Source organism: Thermothelomyces thermophilus, chromosome 2 (genome assembly GCF_000226095.1).
Source record: "Thermothelomyces thermophilus ATCC 42464 chromosome 2, complete sequence".
Lineage (NCBI taxonomy): Eukaryota > Fungi > Ascomycota > Sordariomycetes > Sordariales > Chaetomiaceae > Thermothelomyces > Thermothelomyces thermophilus.
The window spans coordinates 2513219-2534341 of NC_016473.1; the positions used below are offsets into that span (position 1 = coordinate 2513219).

Below are 21123 nucleotides of genomic sequence, written 5' to 3' on the forward strand. Positions count from 1 at the left end.
CTTCACGAGCCACCACTCACGCGCTCCTGGGTGCGAGCGACCGAGCAGATTGCCGCCGACCTTGGGACCCACGAACCCCATGATAGTAGTCGATAGTCATGTGGAGCTGGCCTCAGCGATGCTCGAATGCTTGGTTCTCTGTACTGCGGGCTTTCCCCAGCTGGTTACAAAATACGTAGAAGACGATTGCACCGAAGGAAGTGCACAACATGTGTATCCGGCGGCTCCTCCTCCATGTTTCATGATCAGCTAAAGCTGGTGGGGATTGCCTGCTTGATGACGACATTGGTCCCAACCTCTCGTTGGAGCCCCGCATTCCACCTCCACCGTCCCCCAACCACCGCAAAATAACACGATTCTCCGTCTAGGCAGACGGAGCCCAATACTCTCCTCGCAATCGTCGTCGAAGAAGGAAGTTCAGTGTGTATTGCAACTAGCTGGTGATGACTCTACAAGTACACTGAACTTGAAGAAGGAAAAGGAAGAAGAGAAAATTTGGCGGCCTGTGGGCTGCTAATAAACCAGGGCAGGCACGTTGGTCCGGGCACGCCGAGAAGCAATGTAGGAATCGCTTCAGCCGCCGAGGCCCACATCGGGCTCAGCCCGTTACACTTATAATGTACGTGAGCAGAGAAATTTAACTGCAAGAAAGAGCATACATATAATAATACTAAAAGAAACCCTATACTCTGCTCCAAAACGTCCTAGGCAAGCTCAGATCCCCTGTGCGGACAGTCCAAACCGCTTCTCAGCCCGCTCCTGCAGTTCCTTGCTCCAAGCAAAGTCGTTATCCTCGTACTCCTTAGCCAGGATGCTATACTCCTCGAGCGTAAGGGTGATGCGTCCCGCACGCTCCTCCAACCAGTACACAAACGGCAGCACGAAGCCATGCGCCTTCTGAAACTCGCCTAGCAACTTCACCCTCTGGGGGTCAGCCAGCCTCAGCATCCTCGCGGCCTGATCCTCAAACTCAGACGGGCTCTTTGCCAAAACCCGCTCTAGGCTCTCCATCTCTGCCCGCAACATCTCCTCACTAGCCTCCTCGGGAGGCCCATTAAACGGCCCCCTTACCAATACCTCCCCATCCCCCTTTACAAGGAACGAGTGCCGACTCAGCCCCCTCTTCGCAATCCCCAGCGCGTGCAGCCTCCCCAGAACAGCCCTGCACCGATCCAAGTCCGCAGGCCCGGCCTCGCGCGCGTCGGGCACATGCTCCAGCAGGAACCCCACCACGCGCGAGCCATTCTCGGTGACATGCGCCAGGAACCGCGGCGCCAGCCCCGGATCCCGCTCCTGTATGATGCGGTACGCGCGTGTCTCGTTATCGATCCCCGCCCAGTGGCCCGGGAACCAGTCCGACACGAGCACCACACGCGCCTCTCCCTCCTGTCCTGGGTAGTAGCGGGCGACGACGGCCTGCAGCGCGGGGATGACCGACGCCGACACGTAGTCCATGCACTGCAGGTCGGCGGGCTTGGGCACGCGGACTTCCGCGCCGGCCGCGTCGACCACGGTAGTCCAGCGCGCGCTGGCGGGCGCCGCCTCGGCGCAGTCGGCCTCGTCGACGGTCGTGCCGCACCAGACTGGCCCGGCGCTGGCGAGACCGAGGCCCAAGAGCGCGTCAGCGCCGGCGGTAGAGATGAGCTCCAGCTTGGTCCCGCCTCCTCCTCCCTCGGCGGCGGAGAGCCGGCCGACGACCCAGTCGCCTGCAGGCACACGGTCGAAGGCGAGGTTGGTCAGGCGGCGGTGGTGGGCGTCGGGGCCGGTGAAGATGCGGACTGTGTTGGGCGCGGCCAGGTACTTGATGGTCGGCCTGCCGGCGGCGTGCTCGCGCTGGAGGCGGATGCGGTACACGTCCGGCGAGGAGGGGAAGGCGAGCGGGCCGGGGAGGACGTTCTCGATGGTGAAGGGGACGGCGGCGGGCTGGGAGGAAGACATGGTGTGGGTGGGCGGTTGAAAGCTGGCGATGATAGAAAGTGTGTAGTTCTCACGGAGGAGTTGTTACAGGTCAGGTAGGTCTCGGCGACTTGGAGAAGTCTGAGTTGTGAGAACTAGGAACTTGGAGAGGAGAAGCGGGAACTTGATTGCCCTTTGCCCTTGATATACTTTTCTGGTCTCCTTGATCGATGCCAGAATCATGCGTCGAGATAATTCGACGTATAGCAATGCAAGTACCTGCAGCTGGGGCTGTATTACGGTGGAGTGCATCTGCATGACCTGTGCCTCCAGTGGGTTGACGCCGCAGACCAACGACAGCTTTTGGTCTTCGTTGTGGTTCAAAGGGTGCGGTTTCTTGTCTCCATAGCTACCAGTTCTGGGCCCTTCTGAGCAGACACGGAACTTTTATGGGCAAAATCTCTAAATATGGCTTACGCGAACCTGGCTCCTCCAGCCTCAGAACGCTGCATAGAGACGTCGACAGTGTCAGAGAGAGAAGTTGAGAATGCGTCTTGGAAGAGCGATGCTTCATTATGTAGCCAGAGTAGTGTTAGCCTTGTTTAACGCAGAATGAGTGGTGCTCAGGTGGGGCTAGCGGTCTTTCTGGTACAGGTCTCGCAGGGGATCCCCGGTAGGTTAACCTAAGGATGTAGTCTAGGTAGTTTACGGTCGGTACCTAGAGCGCATGAAGTTGCTGCTTGGTTATATCACACACTCTGTTCTCTGCCGATCCTATGAACTACACGATATTTACAGTGACCGTATGAATGGACTAAGAGCGCGAACCAGACCACGTTATCAACGCGCAAGCGGCCTTGACATTCTTCAAGAAGTATTTCAGTTATTAGGCCAAGGTAAGAAGATGGCATTCGAAAAGTGCCTATTTGGTAGATGTACTCAAGTAACTCTTGTACTGTGTACATACCAGTTCGCCGACATAGACGATGCATCTCACAGCCTGGCAGCCACAGAGAGCTCTCTGATTGTCAAGCCGATGGCCTGATGATGCAGTTTGATGCGGCTGTCGAAGTTGGTGAGGTGATGACACATAATAGGTATATACCGTCTGCTCATTTCATGACGCTCTGCTTTAGAAACAGCCAGTTAACAAGGTCATTAGGAGAGATCATCTGCTTCGCTGGTTTATGTCTCAGCATCTCTCCAACAGCTAAGTACATTGCATGCCATTTGTCCCGTTCCGCATACCTTCCAGATTTGTACTACGTGGAGACGATCTGGAGTCACCCGTCAGCCGAGCCAGCTTGATGCTACAGGTACAGGTACCTAGGTATAGATTCCGCAAAAAGAGAGGTTGATTAGCCGCCAAGAAGGAGGAAAAGACACTAGGCACTTTTGTCGGAGCCTAGATGCGTAATTAGTGGACTTCACTCTGCGGTAGTTGCTTAGCATTTATGTACGCAGCAGCTAATGTTGACCACCCAAGGGACCTGACATGCGTGAGATGTGGACACTGATATGGACCTTCAACCCCGAACCATATGAGACAGGCAATGGCAAGTCTCTTGGGGCTCGCCGTTCGACTTGTATACTATCTTCGAAACACCGCAACATTACGACTTCTGTCCAACCACTCAAATTCAACGCACTCATGATAGGTATTACACAAGATACCCCAGTATGACCAGGATGAGTCAGTGGCTGACAAGCGGCTTGGAGTTCGGACTTTGGGTAGGACCTTTTTTTCTCCTTTATTTTTCATTTTTTTGTTCATTACCTATGAAAACAAGCGAACTCTTTTTTGTTTCGTATAATTACAATATCGTGCTTTTATAACAAGATTCAATGTTTCATTCCGCTTTCCAGTGGTACTTTGCCGCAGGGTGGTCAGCCGGCGGCCTCGTCAGGCCAGGCTTACCATAGATGTTTTCGCGATAGGTCCCGCCCTTCACCGTATATCCGTCCCAGAAGAGGCCGCGCTGCTTCAGGACGGGAAGGAGGTACTGGATAACTTCCTCAAACGTCCGCGGCATGAGCGCGTAGGCGAGATTGAATCCGTCGACGTCGGCTTCCCGGACCCACCGCTCCATCTCGTCGGCCACCTGCTCGGCCGTGCCGACGGCGGTCGCGCCCAGCCCGCCAACCTTGATGTGGTTGGCCACGGTCTGCTTGGTCCACTTGGGGATGCCCGGGACAGCCCGGCTCCAGGCCTCGACGGCAGACCGGATGGCATTGCTCTCGACGTGGCGCAGCTCCTCGTCGTCGCCGTACTGGGCAAGGTCGATACCCGTCCAGCCGCCAAACAGGGCGAGCGCGCCGTCCTCGGAGCCGTACGACAGATATTCCTCGTACTTGGCCCGGGCCTCCTCCTCGGTGGCCCCGATGATGGGGCAGAAGAGGGCGAGGAACTTGATGGAGCTCGGGTCGCGGCCGAACTCGTCCCTCGCGGCGGCGCGGATGTCGGCAATGTTCTTGGCCACCACCGACGGGCTGTGCCCGGCGACAAAGATGGCCTCGGCGTGCTTGGCCGCGAACGCCTTGCCGGCCTTGGAGGTTCCTGCTTGCAGGATCAGGGGGGTGCGCTGCGGAGACGGCTGGCAGATGTGCGGGCCAGGCACCGTGTAGTACTTGCCCACATGGTCGATGGTGCGGACCAGGCTGGGGTCGGTGTAGATGCGCTTCTCGCGGTCCAGCTTGACGGCATCGTCTCGCCAGGATGATTGCCTAGAAGAGGTGGGCACCGAAGTGGGCTCGTTAGAACTGGATCTCTCGTGTCGTCGGTCGGGTTTCGGATCTTTTGTCCCCTTCTCTTCCTGCTTACCATAATTTGTACATGACCTCCATATACTCTTCGGCAATGGCGTATCTCTCGTCGTGTGCCGGCTGCTCTGTGTAGCCCAGATTCCTCGCGGCCGAGTCGAGATAACCCGTGACGACGTTCCAGCCAACCCTCCCGCCGGAGAGGTGGTCTACCGTGCTCAAGCGGCGGGCGAGATGGTATGGTTGCTCGTACGTTGTCGCAACCGTCACGCCGAAGCCTATGCTCTCGGTAGCCGCCGCCATGGCGGAGACGACTGCCAGCGGCTCGTTTACCGGCCACTGGGCGCCCGAGACGATTGCCGGGTCAGGGTTTCGGGGGCCCTTGTATACATCGTACGCGCCCTATTTGGCTCGGTCAATGCAATGGTCACTGGGGAACCGCAGCGAGATGAGACCGACCAGGACATCAGCAATGAAGATGCCGTGGAAGTTTGCGGCCTCCAACAACTGCGCCAGTTTTACCCAGTGCTTAACGTCGTTGAAATTGGACGACTGATCGTCTGGGTGTGCCCACAGCCCGGGGGACTGGTGCCCGCTGCACGACTCGACGAAGGCATTGATGATCAACTGTTTCTTCTGAGCCATTGTGACTGCACCTTCAGGCGTGCAATTCAAAATTTGCAAGGTAGGCACCAAAAGATAAGGCAGAAAACAGCCTGAAAGATAAGTACCGAAATAGGTAAACTAGGCAGGTACCCAGGTGGAAGGAAGGAAGGAGGGTTACTAAGGTAGCTTGGTATCGTCATGTTCCATCACTGAAGAGGAGGCCAGGGTCGTTTAAATTCAAGACCGGAATGCGCATCCCAATCCCTTGTCCTGGAAATTTTGGGCAAATCACATTTAAAGCGGCTCTTTTAGAGTTTAAGACGTGCCATGGAGCTAAAATGATGCGATTGTCCCTGGTTGAAGCTATTTGGCGATGAACCAGCGAGTACCGATGACGTGATTCGGATCCCCTCGCGGCATGCGCAATTCAGAGCTAACTACATAGTATACTGACCAGATCCGCGAAAGAAACCCCCACGCAACCCTACGTCGGGTATATTTGTTGGTTTATGTCTTGTCATGTAGTATAGAAACAAGAGCGCATTAGGTAAGTTTGGAAAAAAAAAGAATCCCGCGAACCAGACATATCTCCCTCCATGGTCCTGTCCCTAAAGGTAGGTGCTATTACGGATGGGGTGAGCTGCGTTTACTTTCGCACTTTCGGTACAGCAACACCCAATAATGCGCTCATAATTCGTGCCATCGCACAAGCGACTGTTGAGTTTTGTTCTCAGCAAGTTTTAGACATAGACACTAAGGTGTAATAGTCTTGAACAACGACATGTTGAGCCGCAAGATCTCATCCTCTTAAGTTGATGTGATCGGCGCTAAGAGCACAACATCATGCATCATCCCCACGTCCGCCATGGCCCTGCGGAATCGGAGATGTTTCGGCGGGACGGTGAAGACGCAGATACTGTTGGTCATTGGGCTGCCTTCCCTCCGCCGCTAAGTCGGAGGAGTCGAACTCTTACCTGGTACGCAAGGGCCCCGGGCTGGGCAGACATTCGGGGCTGTTCGATGTGTAGCAAGTGCCCCTGACCCGAGTCTAAGATGTCCCACTTGCACCTGTGATCTCAGATTGCTCCCATAATTATAACCAGATCCCGGGGACCGCCATCTCTTTGTGTTTTGATTCCAGTTTCCTCTGGCCTTTTCCATCAACCCCCCGCAAGGGACCACCACTTGATTGACTGCCAACCTTTACCGTTTAAATTAGTTTTGCCTGGATATCCTACCTTATTTCCTTTCCTGGGCATCTCCCAAGGCAGCAAACCCCACGGCGGGCCGCTCACGACGATGAGCATCCTTCAGTCAAGAGTCTCCAGTGACTCTGGAGCGTCCAGCGCGGAGGCGAGCAGCGCCATCGAGCCTGCTCTGCCTCAGGCGGTTGGCTACGTTGTCGTGGTTGTAATTGGCTTCCTCATCGCCTTTGTCATGGTCCTGGCAACCTACGTGCTGAAAAAGACGGCGGGTGAGGACAACCGCAAGACCGAGATGTTCATGACGGCAAACCGGTCGGTCAGGACTGGCCTGACCACATCCGCTGTCGTGTCTTCTTGGCTTTGGAGCACGGCAATGCTGGGAAGTACCTTGGTCGGCTACAACTTTGGAGTTGCCGGCCCGTTTTGGTTTGCTGCTGGGTAAGTGGGAGCCTCGCTTTGATATTCTCTCATGGACGGATGGATGATGTGCATACCTTGGGTGTCTTACTGACTCGCTGTCCGGTGCCCTTGCTGTCTAGCTGCTCGCCCATGATTGTATTCTTTGCACTGCTGGGCATCGCCTGCAAACTGAGGGTTCCTGAAGCTCACACACTACTCGAGATCGTCCGTATTCGCTATGGGACTCTCGGCCACATCGTCTGGATCGTTCTCTGCCTCATCAACAACATTATCGCAATAGCAAATATGCTGCTGGGCGCGAGTTCTGCCATCGCCGCATTGTAAGCAAACCCTGGGGATGGAAACAACAATCGTCTCCGCCGTTCGGAAAAAAAGGGGGGGTTGGTCCTAGTACTAATAATTAAACTTCCCTCACAGGACTGGAATGCACATCATCGCGGCGACCTTTCTTCTCCCGGCGGGTGTCGTGCTATACACATTCGTGGGCGGCATCAAGGCGACATTCTTGACCGATTATTTCCACACCTTTGTCATCACGGTCGTGATCTGCTTCTTCACCATCAAGACATTCACGACGCCCGAGATTACGTCCATCGGTCACATGTGGGAGCTCATCACCACAGCCGGGGCGCAACACCCAGTTCAAGGAAACCAGGGTGGCTCATATCTAACCATGACAAGCAAAGGTGTAAGTCTTGTGCTTTGAGAATGGCTTCCCTTCCAAGTTTCCTTTCCTCCGGACAATTGAATGCTGACGTTGGCACAGGCCATCCTCTTCGGTATCATCCACATCCTTGCAAATTTCGGGCTGGTAATCATGGACACTGGATTCTTCGTCAAGGCCTTCAGCGCGGCTCCGCAGGCCGTGGTTCCGGCATACATCACCGGCGGCATTGCGTACTTCGCCATCCCCTGGTGTCTGGGCACCCTGATGAGCTTCAGTGCCTTATCTCTCGAAGGAACGGCCAGGTTCCCTACGTTTCCGCGCCGAATGACGAGCACCGAGGTCTCGAACGGCCTCGTCCTTCCCTACGCCGCCATCGCCATTGCCGGCAAGGGCGGTGCCGTGGCGGTTCTGCTCATTGTCTTCATGGCCGTCACCTCAACAATATCTGCCCAGGTGATCTCGGTGTCCTCCATCATAAGCTTCGACATCTACCGCCAATACATCAACAAGAACGCCACCGACGGCGACGTCATTCGCTGGAGCCACATCGGCGTCGTCTTCTTCGGCCTCTTCTCCGCCTGCTTCTCCACGGCCCTGCATTACGGCAACGTCGACCTGGGCTGGACCCTCTACATGCTCGGCGTGCTGACGTGTCCCGGCATTTTCCCCACCGTCTTCACCATCCTGTGGAAGAAGCAGTCCAAGACGGCTGCCATCGTTTCTCCGCTCCTCGGCCTGGCCACCGGCATCGCTGTCTGGCTCGGCAGCGCGCACGCCCTCACCGGCGCCATTTCGGTGGCCTCGACGGGCGAGACCCTTCCGTGCGTGTATGGCACCGTAGCCTCCGCCCTGAGCCCCGGGCTGTATTCAGTAGTCATTTCGTACGCCCGGCCCGACAATTACGACTGGGCCGAGTTTCGAAAGGAAAAACTTGCGCTCGACAGCGACACGGATTCTGCTCTGAGCACCACCGATCCGGTGGTAGCGGGCACCTCCGGGTCTCTCGACGAGGAAGAGGCAGGACGGCGGGCGAGCTACGAGGCCAACAAGGCCAAGTTCAGGTACTGGGGCAAGATCGCGGCCGCGTGGTCACTGGCTACATTTTTCGGGCACTGGGTCCTATGGTGAGTTTCGGTTTAAATTAGCTGAAGTGTCTTTATGGCGCGAGAGTGACAGGCCGCGTGTGCTGACACTTCTCTTTTCTAATTCTTTAGGCCTCTTCCGATTTATGCGTCGAAATATGTCTTCTCCAAGAACTTTTTCTCGGCGTGGGTTGTTGTGTCCATCATCTGGGTTTGGGGCACCATGTTCGTCGTGGGCTTCTATCCTATTCTCGATGGACGAAAGCAGATCCTGCAAGTTTGGAGAGGATTAGTGGGAGGGCCCGACTCGAATGGGGCAGGGAGTCCTACGATACAAGAGTCAACGGGTGCCACTACGCCCGTAGCATCTGACAAGGAAAGTAGCAAAGAGGTGTCTGTCGAGCGAGGAGGCAAAGGTATTTAGGTAAAAAGACGTACGGCGTTGAAATGGGAAAGGATATATTATTGAGGATATTAGAGCAAGAGGGTATGGTACAAATCTCGCATTCCAGTCAGGTCGAAGTCTCTGCATGCCAAACAAGGAACACTCACTTGTTTTGAAGGAAGCGATCCTCGATATTGAATAGCTTATAGGATAACTTCGTACGACACATGCTCGACAAGGAGCGCTCGAAGCACCGATGCCCGTTATAACGAAGGTTTATATCAAATAGCGATGTGCTATGTACATTCAGAGATCGAACTGGAGTAATTGTGTTGCTGTTGCTGTTTGCGTCATCGTTATTGCCGTTTATCTTGGTGGCTACCTAATTAGGTCTCGTTACTATTTGGATTTCAGGGTCTCTGGCGCTCCCACATCTACAGGCAGTTGGAAACCACAGAGTTCTAACACCCACACACCACACACAAGAACACATCACTGAACGAACCCCTTTCCAGTGCTCTTGCTCTGAGTAATTACTATCTGAAGCTCGTTGTCCATTGCCAAGAAAGCGGTATCTTCCAACAGGTCCCCGCCCGCGGGCCATGCCGGTCGGCCCCTCCTGGCTTCTGCAGGTCTAATTCATGACACTCAGCTCTATGTCTCATTCGCTATAACAGGGTCAGGAATGCGCTTGTGGAAGCAAAGTGTGGTACGTACCCCCTCGATTCCTGGTTTTGCTTTTATCTTATTGGACATGATAAGTGAGAGGCTGGGGATTCACGGCCCTTATGGGATTGCAACGCCACTCGATAACAGGTACGTACCAGCTATTTTTTTGACGCCTTGTTCGATATGCCGGCGGGATGAGCATGAGTCTCAACGTACTGTACATATGATATCGGGTAATTTAATCAAACCACAGGCTGCCTCAATTTTGACAGCTCTGAATATTTAAAGGAGAAGATGGTCCCCTAAACCAAGTCCGTCCTGCCCTCTCCAAAATTTTCAAGATTCAATCAGACTATCAACTCCCCATCTCACTATTATTATTATACCGCACTGCTCCCATCATGGCCGCTCACACCGTCAAACTCCTCCGCCCCAGCGCCCTCCAACTCGACGCCAACACACCCTGCGTCCTTGAAATCCACATGCCCATGACCCTCCCGCACCGCCTCGACCCGTCTCTGCCCGCGCCTCCGTACCACGCAGGCACTATAACCGCCGAAGACTTCCGCGACGATCACGCTATGCCCCTGCTGCGAGGCCTCATGGCCCAGATTGCCGCCCACATGCTCGGACCCGAGTATGCCGCCGCCACCTTGGCGGCCCAGACAACTGCAAAGGACGATAACATCGTTCTACGGCTCTTGGACACGTGGGATGGCAATGCTGTTACCGACAGAGCCGGCTTCGACTTTGCCGCTGGGTACTGGAGGGACATGCATGGTAAAGAGGGCCATGGTACCATTTATGCGTATGAGGATATGGGTGACCGGATTGAGGTTATTCACGGATTCAAATTCCACCTTGTATGTGGGATCCGAGAGGCCGAGAGGCTGCGCAAGATGAATCCGCGCGTTGTCCGGTTTGATGTGGAGGAGGATGGTGGCAGTGGGGGGGTTTGGATTCTGGGAATGAGGTGGTGTTTAAAGTCAGGGAGTATACCGAGGATATCAGAGCACGCTCTGTGAACGTTGATGTTGCTATGAGGATGGCTCTCGAGGATGCCCATGCTAGTGTTGCAGAGTAGGTACTTAACTACATACCTGGTGGAGTGGACAATGTTGATACAGGGCCAAAGCGGTGGCGGGAGATAACGATGTGCTGTTCAACCGAGTCTTCCAAATGCCAGAGCCTCCCTTGCCAGAGTAAGCTGTCCTTTCCTAGGTTGATAGCGCCCTCTAACTAGCCGTCAGTCTCCCACGATTCCTATATATAAGGAGGGCACTGTTCCTCCACCGTTGGCCAGGCGACCGCGTGTGGCGCGAATGGCTTCAAAAATCGAAGCCCGAACAGGAGGTTGAACTGGGGCAAGTCGACGATGAACAGGAAGATCTTTGTCAGAAGCGACAGAGCTTCTAGGATGCTAGCCACAAGCGCTATAAGCCACTTTACAGCCTTATGGACATACAGATCATCTTTCCTTTGTCTATTTATATCGCTCTTTCTCTCCTTTGTAGATAGTTTAACAAGGCACTCTTTCTGTTCCTTCCTTACTACTACTCTTAATGCCTCCTAAATACTTATTTGAGCTTATAACTACATTTGGCAGTTATAAGCCTAGTACCTTAACTACTCCTTTGCCGAACTAGTATTAAATTAACTAGTTAAGAGCTTACTTCTCTATAAATATATATACTTTGCTCTTACTATTACTTTATAATACGTTTAATTATAACTAAGTCCTTAAATAAGTACTTTATATGCCTTACTAATGCTAGTAGCTAGCCTTCCTGATATAGTACTCTTAAGTTAAAGGCTAGATTTCTAAAGATCTAGAGGGAGGTTAACTTAGAAGATAACTATAAACTAAGTAAGTAGATATCGCTATACCTAATATATAAGCAAGTACTAGAGAATATTATTAAAGTGGTTTAAAAGTAGTATCTTAAAGTACTTATATTAGCATTAGGCCCTTTTAGGATTTCTACCCCTATAATAGATACCTTTACTCCATTTACTAACTATATACCTACTATAAAAGAGATTAGTAAAGAGCTTTTAAGTCTAAATAAGTAATAGAGAGTTAATATTACCCTTTTGTGACGAACCCAACTCAGACTTCTTCTGAAAGGGTCCAGACGGAGGTGGGTGAAGCAGGACAAGCAGGCAGGTCGTCTGAGGGATTCGGTGAAGCCAAAGGGTTCACAACAACACTTAGAGTTGTCTCTCACAGTAATCAGCAATGCTTGGTATGAGTACTGTGATTGTGATTGTTACCACTGGTGAACTCCCAGAGTCCACCATAACGAGTGACTAGCTAGCTATATATACACAATTGTCTGTCCTTCTTCAATAGTTATCACCAGTACCACTCCTCCTTTCACTTCGTGATTCTGCGTTGTCGACGGTGACATGTTATTATCACCAGTGAAGACCTTAGTCTTGGCGGTGATAATCTTCTGATTGGTCCGTCAAGTGATTGGCTGTCGGAATGTCCCGCGTCCTGGCTGCAGCCTGCCAGGCCGCCCATGTGCTTATTCGTGACACGATGCCCCTCCTTCAAGGCTTTCGACCCGAAAGCCCTCTTAGGCCGTTTCAAATAGCGCCAACAACCCTTCGCTTGTGAGTACTGCATTCTCCCTGTTTCTGCGTCGTGGTCGTCATGTTGACAAAATGCCGATAGAGAAACGGAAGTCGCATTCTGCACGTTACCGTGCTTCCCTTGCTCAGAACATCGCTGAGAACGGTTTTGTCGTTATGCCTTGCTCTTGGTGCGCGTCGCAAGGCCTCGTTTGCAAAATGATCGCGCGTACGAAGCGTTGCGAAGCCTGCGTTCGTCGAGGTCGTTCTTGCGATGGCTCTGGCATACCGCTTTCTTCCTGTAAGCACGTTTTCTTCTTCTTTTTTTTTTTTTTTTTTTTTTTGAATGTGATTCCTGATGTTCGTTCTAGTGGATCGCATTCTCCAGGAGCAGCGTCGTATCAAGGATGCTGAACGTCGTGCCGAACTTGAGCTGGATGAATCTCAACGCCGTCTGGAAGAAGCCCAGCGCGAGTTGTCCGAAAAGCTTGCGCGGCTCCGGCGTCTTCGTCAGCAGAAGGAGTTTTTGGTGGAGAAAGGTGCCGACATGGTGGCGCGTGGTCTGTCGACCTTGGACGAGTTGGAGGAGGTTGAGCGGCAAGAGACGCCTGCTATGCCCTCGTCACAGATTAATGATGCCGTCGATGCTGTCGACTGGGGCGCCGTCTTTGGTTCTGTCCCGGGTTTTCCTTTGGTCGATCCGGATTCTGCCGGTGGAACTGTTCCAGTTTCTCAGGGCAGTTCAAATTCTTGACTGGTTCCCATGAGTTGTCCTCTGGTCCAAAATCAAGCCATTTGACCAGGTACTGCAGTTCCCCGTTGATGATGCGTGAATCCAGAATTTCTTCGACGTCCCATTCTTCCTCTTCGTCCTCTGCTTCGATGTGCGTGGCAACCTTGGCGTTCTTTGGTGCTGGTTCGAGAAGTGAAATATGAAAAACATCCGTCCGTAGTCGCATAGATGACGGTAACGATAGTCGGTAGTTGGATGTCGAGATTCGTTCTTTGATAACGAAGGGTCCGACCTTCTTGAAGTCCAGCTTCGTGCTTGGTCGTTTGGTTTGCAAGTTTCGTGCGATCAGGTAGACTTTGTCTCCCCTCTCTAGGCGAGGTCCCTCGAGCCTGTGTTTGTCGTAGTAGTTCTTCATTCTGGTCTTGACAAACTCGAGTTCCTTTTTGAGCTTTTCATGCAGTGCGTGCATCTGTTCTGCTTTGACTGCTGCTCTCGGCACTGTGACCTCTGGTCCTTGCCTAAGGTCTGCTTCATATCCGTAGTTCGCGAAGAACGGTGTGACTTTGGTCGTTTCTGTCGGCGTCGTGTTGTAGGCGAGTTGTGCTGTTGGTAACAGCATGACCCAGTCGTCTTGTTGGTAATTGACGTAAGAGCGGAGGTATTGCTCAACAACTTGGTTTAGTCGCTCCGTTTGTCCGTCGGTCTGCGGGTGATATGCCGTTGACAGCTTGCTGTTGACGCCTAATCGTTGCATTAACGCTTGCCAGAACTTCGATGCGAACTTGGTGTCTCTGTCGGTGATCCATTCTTGCGGCCAAGCATGCACTGATGCAACTTGCCGATAGATCACGTCTGCCAACTGTTCCGCTGTCCAGGACTCCTTGTAGGGAAAGAAATATGCCCACTTAGTCAGGCGATCTACTACAGTAAGAATACTGTCGTAGGTCACTCCTGTGGCTGTGTCCTTGGATTCTGGCAGCTTCGTGATGAAGTCCATCGCAACTGAACTCCATGGTTTGTCAGCTGTTGGTAGTGGCTGAAGTAGCCCGTACGGCTTGTGTCGTGCCGTTTTGCTCCGATTGCAGATGTCGCAGTTCCGTACGACTTCCTTAACTCGTGCCGTTAACTGTGGAAAGTCGTAGTGCTTCTTGACTTGTGCGACAGTCTTCGTGACTCCTTTGTGTCCTCCGAGTTTTGATTCGTGGAGTTCTCGAATCATTCGCAGCTGTTGATCCTTGTCGTGGATGTACGCTTTGTCTCGGTACCAGAGTTTCCCATCTCTTTCTTCCACTCCGTCAGGTACCACTGGTCCGGGTGCTGCTTGATACTGTGCCTCGTTGATCCTTTCCTCTCGAAAGATTGCGCAGCATTCTAGGAACGAGTCAAGTGGATCATCTTCCACGGGTGTCTGCGTTTCGTGGTGCAACGTCCCGTCTGTTCGTTCCTTGAACAACGGTGGTGTTGTTCCCGTTCGTCCTTTCGTGTGATCCGTTCGTCGGCTTAAAATGTCTGCTCGTGCGTTTTCTTTGCCCTTCTTGTAGCGGATCTCGAAGTTGAATTCCGCGAGGAATTCTGCCCATCGTATTTGTCGTCCGTTGAGTTCCTTCGTCGTCGTGAAGTATCGCAAGTTCTTGTGATCCGTATACACTTGTACCGGTTCAATCGTGCCGCTGAGGTATGGTCGCCATTCCTTGAAAGCTTCGACAATCGCAAGTAGTTCCTTGTCGTGGATCGGATAATTGAGACGTGGTCCGTCGAGCTTCTTTGAAAAGAAGGCTACAGGATGTAGCTTCCCTTGTTCGTCTCGTTGTCCCAATTGTCCTCCGATGGCGTAGTCTGAAGCGTCCGTTTCCACCTCGAATGGCTTCTTGGGGTCTGGCAGTACCAGTACTGGATCTTCGGTAATGGCGTCGCGGATTTGCGTGAATGCTTGCTCGTGTTGCTCTTCCCATTGGAATTCAGCATTCTTCTTGGTGAGTTCGTGCAAAGGTCGTGCGATCGCTCCAAAGTTCCTGATGAACATCCGGTAGAAGTTCGCAAATCCGATGAAACTTCGTACTTCCGTGGCTGACGCTGGTTGTGGCCAATTCTTGATGGCTTCAACCTTTGAAGGTTCCATCCGGATTTGTCCGGGGGATATTTCGTATCCCAAAAAGACTGTCTTCCTGACATGGAATTCGCTCTTTCCCTTGTTGACTGATAGCTTGTACGCGTGCAGCGCGTCCAGCACTGCTTTCACGTGCCTCCGGTGTTCGTCCATCGTCTTGGAGAAGATGAGTATGTCGTCGAGATAACATACCGCAAATTTGTCGAGAAAGGGTTGGATAGCTTGATCAATCAGGGCTTGGAACGTTGCCGGCGCGTTCGTAAGTCCGAATGGCATGACGAGGTACTCGTAGTGGCCATAGGGTGTCCTAAAGGCCGTTTTCCACTCGTCGCCTTCTTTGATCCGTATGTGGTTGTAGGCCGATGGCAAGTCAAGACGCGTGAAATATTGGGCTCCTGCCAACTGATCTCGGAGCCGTGAGATCAGCGGTAACGGGTATCGGTTTTTCACGGTCTGTTCGTTGAGTTGCCGATAGTCGACACATAACCGTAGCTTTCCGTCTTTCTTTGGCACAAACAGGATTGGGTAGCCTGCTGGCGATGTCGACGGGCGGATATGTCCTCTTCGAAGGTTCTCCTCCAAATATCGCTTAAGTTCTTCGTTCTGCGTCTGGCTCGTGTGGTAAATCTTGAAGAACTTCAGTCGTGCTCCTTCCTTGAGCTTGATCTCGTGATCCCATGGGCCGTGTTCTGGTAATCCTTCCAGATGTTTCGGTTCGAATGCTGGGTGTCCCTCATACTCCTTCGGTACTTCCCCAGTCTTGTCTCGTCTCTCGGTTTTCTGATAGTATGCGAACTTGGTTCCGTCCATGGCGATACTGGCGATTTCTCCTGTCTCAACCCACTGCTCCAATTGCAGTGCTCCGCATTCGTCAACGGAGAGAACAGCTATCGGCGATTCAGCTCGTTCCTCCTGTCGCAATATCGATGTCGTTGTGCCGCCTCTTCCAGAGTCCGTAGTGGTCTGCCTGCCACTGTCCGTCTCTTGCGGTGGATCCGTAGGACATGCCTTTCCTTGAGCATCGTCCGCTCGCGATCCTTGCGCGCTCCCCATCTTGCTGGTCGAATACGACTCCGTTCGGGGTCGCAGGTGGCCACCATTCTTCCAGCTGATGTCCGGGTCGTAATCTTCATGCCATGGTAACCCCAATATCATGTCTTTGTCGTTGCCCATGTCCACGATGCTGAATACGACTGCTGTGGTCTTCCCTGCCACAGTGATGTCGATCGGTTCGGTCTCTCTGCGTACCCATTGCGTCGGAAATGGCCCTTTGACTATGCCATGCTTCCGCTTCATTCTCCAGGGTATCCGTAGCTGATTCACAAGTGTCGGCGAAATCAGATTCATCTCTGCTCCACTGTCCACTAGTGCGAGCATTTCGTGCTGTCTCCATTGTGCTGTTATCCACAGTCGCTTGTCTTGCCGCCGTCGTCCAAAGATTGCAGCGATTTCCCATGTTTCTGCCGGGAGGTCTCGATATAGTGGTCCCTTGCGCCAGTTCCTCCTGTACTGCGCTACCACTTGCCGCTGCACGGGCGTTAATGGTTTCCGGGCCCCTCGAAGGGCCCTGACCCGTTTCCCAGGTCAGTGCTGACCTCTTCGGTTGTTCGGCTGATAGCGGCTTCGTCGATCGTGCTCATTTCCGTGAGCCATTGAGTGCTTGCGGCTTCCCACCATTGGGTCCGTTCTGCTTTCCGTCGTGCGTGCCATAGCTTCGTCTGAAGCTCCCGAATTCGCAATTTCTTTTCGTCCGCGTGATAGAGGCAATCGTTGCTCCAGCACGAGTCCCATGTGTCTCGTCCGGTTCCGCAGTGCCTAGGCCAGGCTCGTCTTGGAACTATCGTGATGCTTTCTGAATTGCGGGCTTCGATCTTCCAGAGCAATTCGGCCGCTCTGTTTCCTGCATCGTAGACCCATTCCACAGGGCGTAAGCCTCCGTCCCCGTTTTCCTGTCGGGTCGGCCAATGATTGTTTTCGAATTTGTCGCGGAAGTGATATCGACATTCGTGTGCCACACACTGAAACCAGGGCACTTGCGCATGTGCCTCGTGTCGAGGGTGCAGTCGCATGGCGTCGCCTGGGAGGTATTGGAATTCTTTCCCGAATCCTTCCCATTGTACGTGGACCGTAGGTACTCCAGTGCTGACATAGGAGTGTTTCTTCCAGTAGCTTTCCCACGTGCGTTCGTCTTTTCCGCGGTTCGCGCGCATGAACTGGTATTCTGGGTTCCGCACGTCGTTGCTGAGTTGCTGATCGTCAAGGTACTCGGCGTAGCTATCGGGCCCATCATATGTCACAGGCTGTTCTCCTTTGATGGCTTCCACGATACGTCGGAGTTCCCTCATTTCGTCCTTCATCTCTTCGCTCTGCTGGGCGAGTCGAGTCAAGCGCCCATCCCGTTCGCGCAGTTCCGTGTTGAGTCGGAAAACTTCGTTGCGGTACCATTCGATTCGTTCCTGGAGGAATAGAGCATTGGGTCCGGGTCTTTCGATTCCTTGGGTGTCGGTTGTCCACGATCCATCCCGCCTCTGCGTGACTGTGAAACCCCACTGCCTCAAGGCTGGGAGAATCGAAACTGGCGGTGCATATTCTCCTGCCATGTCCCATTCGGCAAGACCTGTCTCTGGGTCCACAGTGACCAGTTCGGAGTACGGTGCTTGTTCGTCTTCACCGTTGCCGTCGTGTCCGAGACTGTCCGTGTCACTGCCCTTGTCTTCGTAGCTCGTGGCCGCTACTTCGATGACGTCCTTGGTGGTTTCGTCGATGGCCGCAATTTCCTTTCCAGGGGTTGGTTTCCATTCTTTCTTCGGGCTTCGGCATTCTCGCTTGTAGTGCCCTTTCTTTCCGCAGTTGTAGCAGGTAACATTAGACTTGTCTTTGGCCGTCTTCTTCTGGTCCTGCTTCTGCGCTGCATCCACATCCATGGCTCCGGGGTGCGTCCCGTACGAGGTACTGACGTACGCTCGCTTTTTCTTGTCGTTGGCCTTAACCGTGGTTCCGTTCATTCGACCTCGTTTCTGCTGCTCTCGTGCGTAGAGTCGATCATCGATCCTGATGGCCTGCGCGATGTATTCGTCCAGAGTCTCAGGCCGATCGTACTTGTACAGCTCGTCCTTGACCTTTTCCTTCAAGCCGTTATAGAACAATTGCATCAACGCCTCGTCGTTAAGCTGAGACTTGAGCATGTCCTGTCTGAACTGTGCGGCGTAGGAGGCTGCTGACTTGGTCTGTCGGAGATTGGCGAGTCTTTCTTGCGCATGGATTTTCTCGTCTTTGTCGCCAAAGACCTTCCGAAGCTCTTCTTCGAAACGGTCGTAGGATCGAAAGACTGCCTGCGTGAACGCGTCTCGGTCGTCTTCGTCTTCCTCGGTGAGATAGTCGTTCCACGTAGGCTCGAACCATCTGAGTGCCTTGCCCTCTAGTCTCGTGGCTGCGTAGAGGACTTTGGCTTTGTCGTCCGGAAACTTGTCGTCATTGAGCCGGAAGTAGGATCGGAGGTTTGTCAAGAATCCTGCGAGATCCTCCTTGGTTCCTCCGTATTTGCCAGGTGGTTCGATCTTGATGCGCTTCGCTTTGGCGCCCTCGAGTGCCTCGATTTTGGCGTAGGCCTCGTTGACCAACTTCTGCGAGTACTTTTCGCGGTTCTCGAGTTCCTTGATTCGAGCTTGAGCAGCCTTGTCTCTCTGGTCCAACTCCTGGATCCGCTGCTGGAGTTGACCAAGCTGGGCGAGCAGTTGTTCGGCCGTGACGTTGGTATCCATGTCGGTGTCGAGGTCGAGGTCTCCTCCGTTCTGAACCATGACAGAACAAAGGGAGTGGTAACAACGTGTGACGAACCCAACTCAGACTTCTTCTGAAAGGGTCCAGACGGAGGTGGGTGAAGCAGGACAAGCAGGCAGGTCGTCTGAGGGATTCGGTGAAGCCAAAGGGTTCACAACAACACTTAGAGTTGTCTCTCACAGTAATCAGCAATGCTTGGTATGAGTACTGTGATTGTGATTGTTACCACTGGTGAACTCCCAGAGTCCACCATAACGAGTGACTAGCTAGCTATATATACACAATTGTCTGTCCTTCTTCAATAGTTATCACCAGTACCACTCCTCCTTTCACTTCGTGATTCTGCGTTGTCGACGGTGACATGTTATTATCACCAGTGAAGACCTTAGTCTTGGCGGTGATAATCTTCTGATTGGTCCGTCAAGTGATTGGCTGTCGGAATGTCCCGCGTCCTGGCTGCAGCCTGCCAGGCCGCCCATGTGCTTATTCGTGACACCTTTTTACTAAGAACTCTAGGAATTATATAACGCTCTAGAGCTAGATTAAAAAGACTATAGAACTATATCTTTATTATATAGCTAGAGCTAGAAAAGAAAGGGGTATAAATAATAATAGGGCCATAGTATAAGTGCTCTAAGATATAATTACTTCCTTAGAAATAGGTATATATACTCTAATTATAGCTTAGTATATAGCCTACCTAGATACTGCTAAGCGCTTAGGAGTTAATCCCTAGTACTAGCTCTAGGAATTTAGTATTATATTTAAGTAAACGCTCTAATATAATATTCTAGAGGTATAAGGTGCCTAAGGAATCTTTGCCTTCCTTAACACTATTAGTATACAAATTTTACTAGACTAGGTAGTATATAAGAGAAGAGAGGCTAAAGTAGTAGATATACTAGGTAAGAGTCTTCTAAAGCTTAGAAAGCTTGTATACCTAGTAGAGATCTTTATTAATAACGATAACTTAGGGGCGATCTCGCGGAAGCACATTTTCGAGTCTTCATTCCGCGCTAAACAAAGCCTTAGACCTGTCGCAATCGCATTTAGTATTTATAACTCTATAGCTTACTATAGCTAAAAAGAGCAGTATGACGAACCTAACTTAGACTTCTTCTAAAAGGGTCTAGACAGAGGTAGTGAAGCGGGACGAGCGTACAGGTCGTCTAAGGGATTCGGTGAAGCCAAAGGGTTCACAACAATACTTAGAGTTGTCTCTTACAGTAATTAACAATGCTTAGTATGAATACTGTGATTGTGATTGTTACCACTGGTGAACTCCTAGAGTCCACCATAACAAGTGACTATCTACATGTATATATACTTCTGTCGATCGCTTATAGTCCCCTTCTATCCTGTCCTTAGATCGCCCTTGGTAGCTAGCTATCCTCTGCTATCTTTCCCTTTTGGCAATTGTTTGCCTGTGGTAGCCCACGCTCCCTAGCGATCCCATGTCAGCCTCGCTTCGTGCCCTTTCTTGGTTGGTGGCTCATTCAGCCTGCTACACCCCACCAGGTCGCGGTATATAGTTGGCTTGTGACACGATGCCCCCTCTTTAGGGCTTTCGACCTGAAAGCTTCTTATGACTTGTTTCAAATACTACTAACACCCCCTTTTCTTAATAGGTAATGTCCTTTTTCTACTAACTTCCTTTCGTCATAGCTAATCGTATTCCTAGGAATTGTCGCGATCTTAAACATGAATGCCATGCCATTACGATCAAGATTAAGCGAGAGGGTTACGAAGTCGCTATGCCTTGTAAGCATTGTTAGAATGCAAAGCCACAGAAGCGTTATATGATAATAGAGGGTTTAAATAAGTGTTAAAATTGTATTTATATAGGCAAGAAGTATAGTAGTCTAAACATCGTAGATGCCTATAGGTTCCTTGTTATTTTCCTTTATAGCCTTAGGTTACTGACTGCCTTAGTCCTTTTGAATTTGTCGGAGCAGGAGAAGGTTTCGAAAGAGATTGCTAAGACTAAGGCGCTACTTGCTTAGATGCTAAGCCATTTAAGTCGATTATATCGTTTATAGCAATCCCTACGCGATCGTGGTGCCGAAGTTTTTCGTCGTAGTGTAGCTCGTCTAGAGGAGGAGGAAGAACCAGATACCCTTCTGCCGATATTAGAGACGTAGACCCTCACAGGTCAGGCTTAGGTATTAGGTACTTTTGATATACTTAATTAGGAGTCAATCGGGTTAGATCCTAGTCCTAATTCTAGCAGATTCCC

The 21123-nt window shown here is 52.0% G+C and overlaps 5 protein-coding genes across 5 annotated transcripts; 3 read left to right on the forward strand and 2 right to left on the reverse strand.

Annotated features, from left to right (window-relative positions):
* Positions 1-504: 504 nt before the first annotated feature.
* On the reverse strand, positions 505-2038 carry MYCTH_2301338 (uncharacterized protein). The gene is made up of 2 exons (XM_003661619.1): positions 678-2038; positions 505-619 (listed from the first exon to the last, which is right to left on the reverse strand). The coding sequence occupies exon 1, from the start codon at positions 1936-1938 to the stop codon at positions 715-717; it is 1224 nt and encodes a 407-aa protein (XP_003661667.1). The 5' UTR covers positions 1939-2038; the 3' UTR covers positions 505-619; positions 678-714.
* Positions 2039-3640: 1602 nt separating this feature from the next.
* Positions 3641-5448, reverse strand: MYCTH_2301341 (uncharacterized protein). Its single transcript, XM_003661620.1, has 3 exons — positions 5116-5448; positions 4718-5058; positions 3641-4620 (listed from the first exon to the last, which is right to left on the reverse strand). Exons 1-3 carry the CDS (start codon positions 5299-5301, stop codon positions 3747-3749), a joined length of 1401 nt encoding a protein of 466 aa, XP_003661668.1. The 5' UTR covers positions 5302-5448; the 3' UTR covers positions 3641-3746.
* Positions 5449-6127: 679 nt separating this feature from the next.
* MYCTH_2117048 (uncharacterized protein) lies at positions 6128-9290 on the forward strand (the record flags this gene model as incomplete). Its single annotated transcript, XM_003661621.1, has 7 exons — positions 6128-6180; positions 6609-6905; positions 7007-7207; positions 7305-7575; positions 7654-8678; positions 8769-8928; positions 9231-9290. The coding sequence occupies 7 exons, from the start codon at positions 6128-6130 to the stop codon at positions 9288-9290; spliced, it is 2067 nt and encodes a 688-aa protein (XP_003661669.1).
* Positions 9291-9890: 600 nt separating this feature from the next.
* Positions 9891-11009, forward strand: MYCTH_2301343 (uncharacterized protein). Its single transcript, XM_003661622.1, has 2 exons — positions 9891-10770; positions 10826-11009. Exon 1 carries the CDS (start codon positions 10092-10094, stop codon positions 10713-10715), a length of 624 nt encoding a protein of 207 aa, XP_003661670.1. The 5' UTR covers positions 9891-10091; the 3' UTR covers positions 10716-10770; positions 10826-11009.
* A 1351-nt stretch (positions 11010-12360) lies between these two features.
* On the forward strand, positions 12361-13196 carry MYCTH_2056455 (uncharacterized protein; the record flags this gene model as incomplete). The annotated part of the gene is made up of 3 exons (XM_003661623.1): positions 12361-12568; positions 12639-12994; positions 13107-13196. 3 exons carry the CDS (start codon positions 12361-12363, stop codon positions 13194-13196), a joined length of 654 nt encoding a protein of 217 aa, XP_003661671.1.
* Between the last annotated feature and the right edge of the window lie 7927 nt (positions 13197-21123).

Coding starts and splice junctions, on each gene's coding strand:
- MYCTH_2301338 (XM_003661619.1), bottom strand. CDS start 1,938: ATGTCTTCCTCCCAGCCCGCCGCCGTCCCCTTCACCATCGAGAACGTC.
- MYCTH_2301341 (XM_003661620.1), bottom strand. CDS start 5,301: ATGGCTCAGAAGAAACAGTTGATCATCAATGCCTTCGTCGAGTCGTGC. Junction 5,059..5,115: donor TCTTCATTGCTGATGTCCTG/GTCGGTCTCATC, acceptor CGAGCCAAATAG/GGCGCGTACGATGTATACAA. Junction 4,621..4,717: donor GAGGTCATGTACAAATTATG/GTAAGCAGGAAG, acceptor CACCTCTTCTAG/GCAATCATCCTGGCGAGACG.
- MYCTH_2301343 (XM_003661622.1), top strand. CDS start 10,092: ATGGCCGCTCACACCGTCAAACTCCTCCGCCCCAGCGCCCTCCAACTC.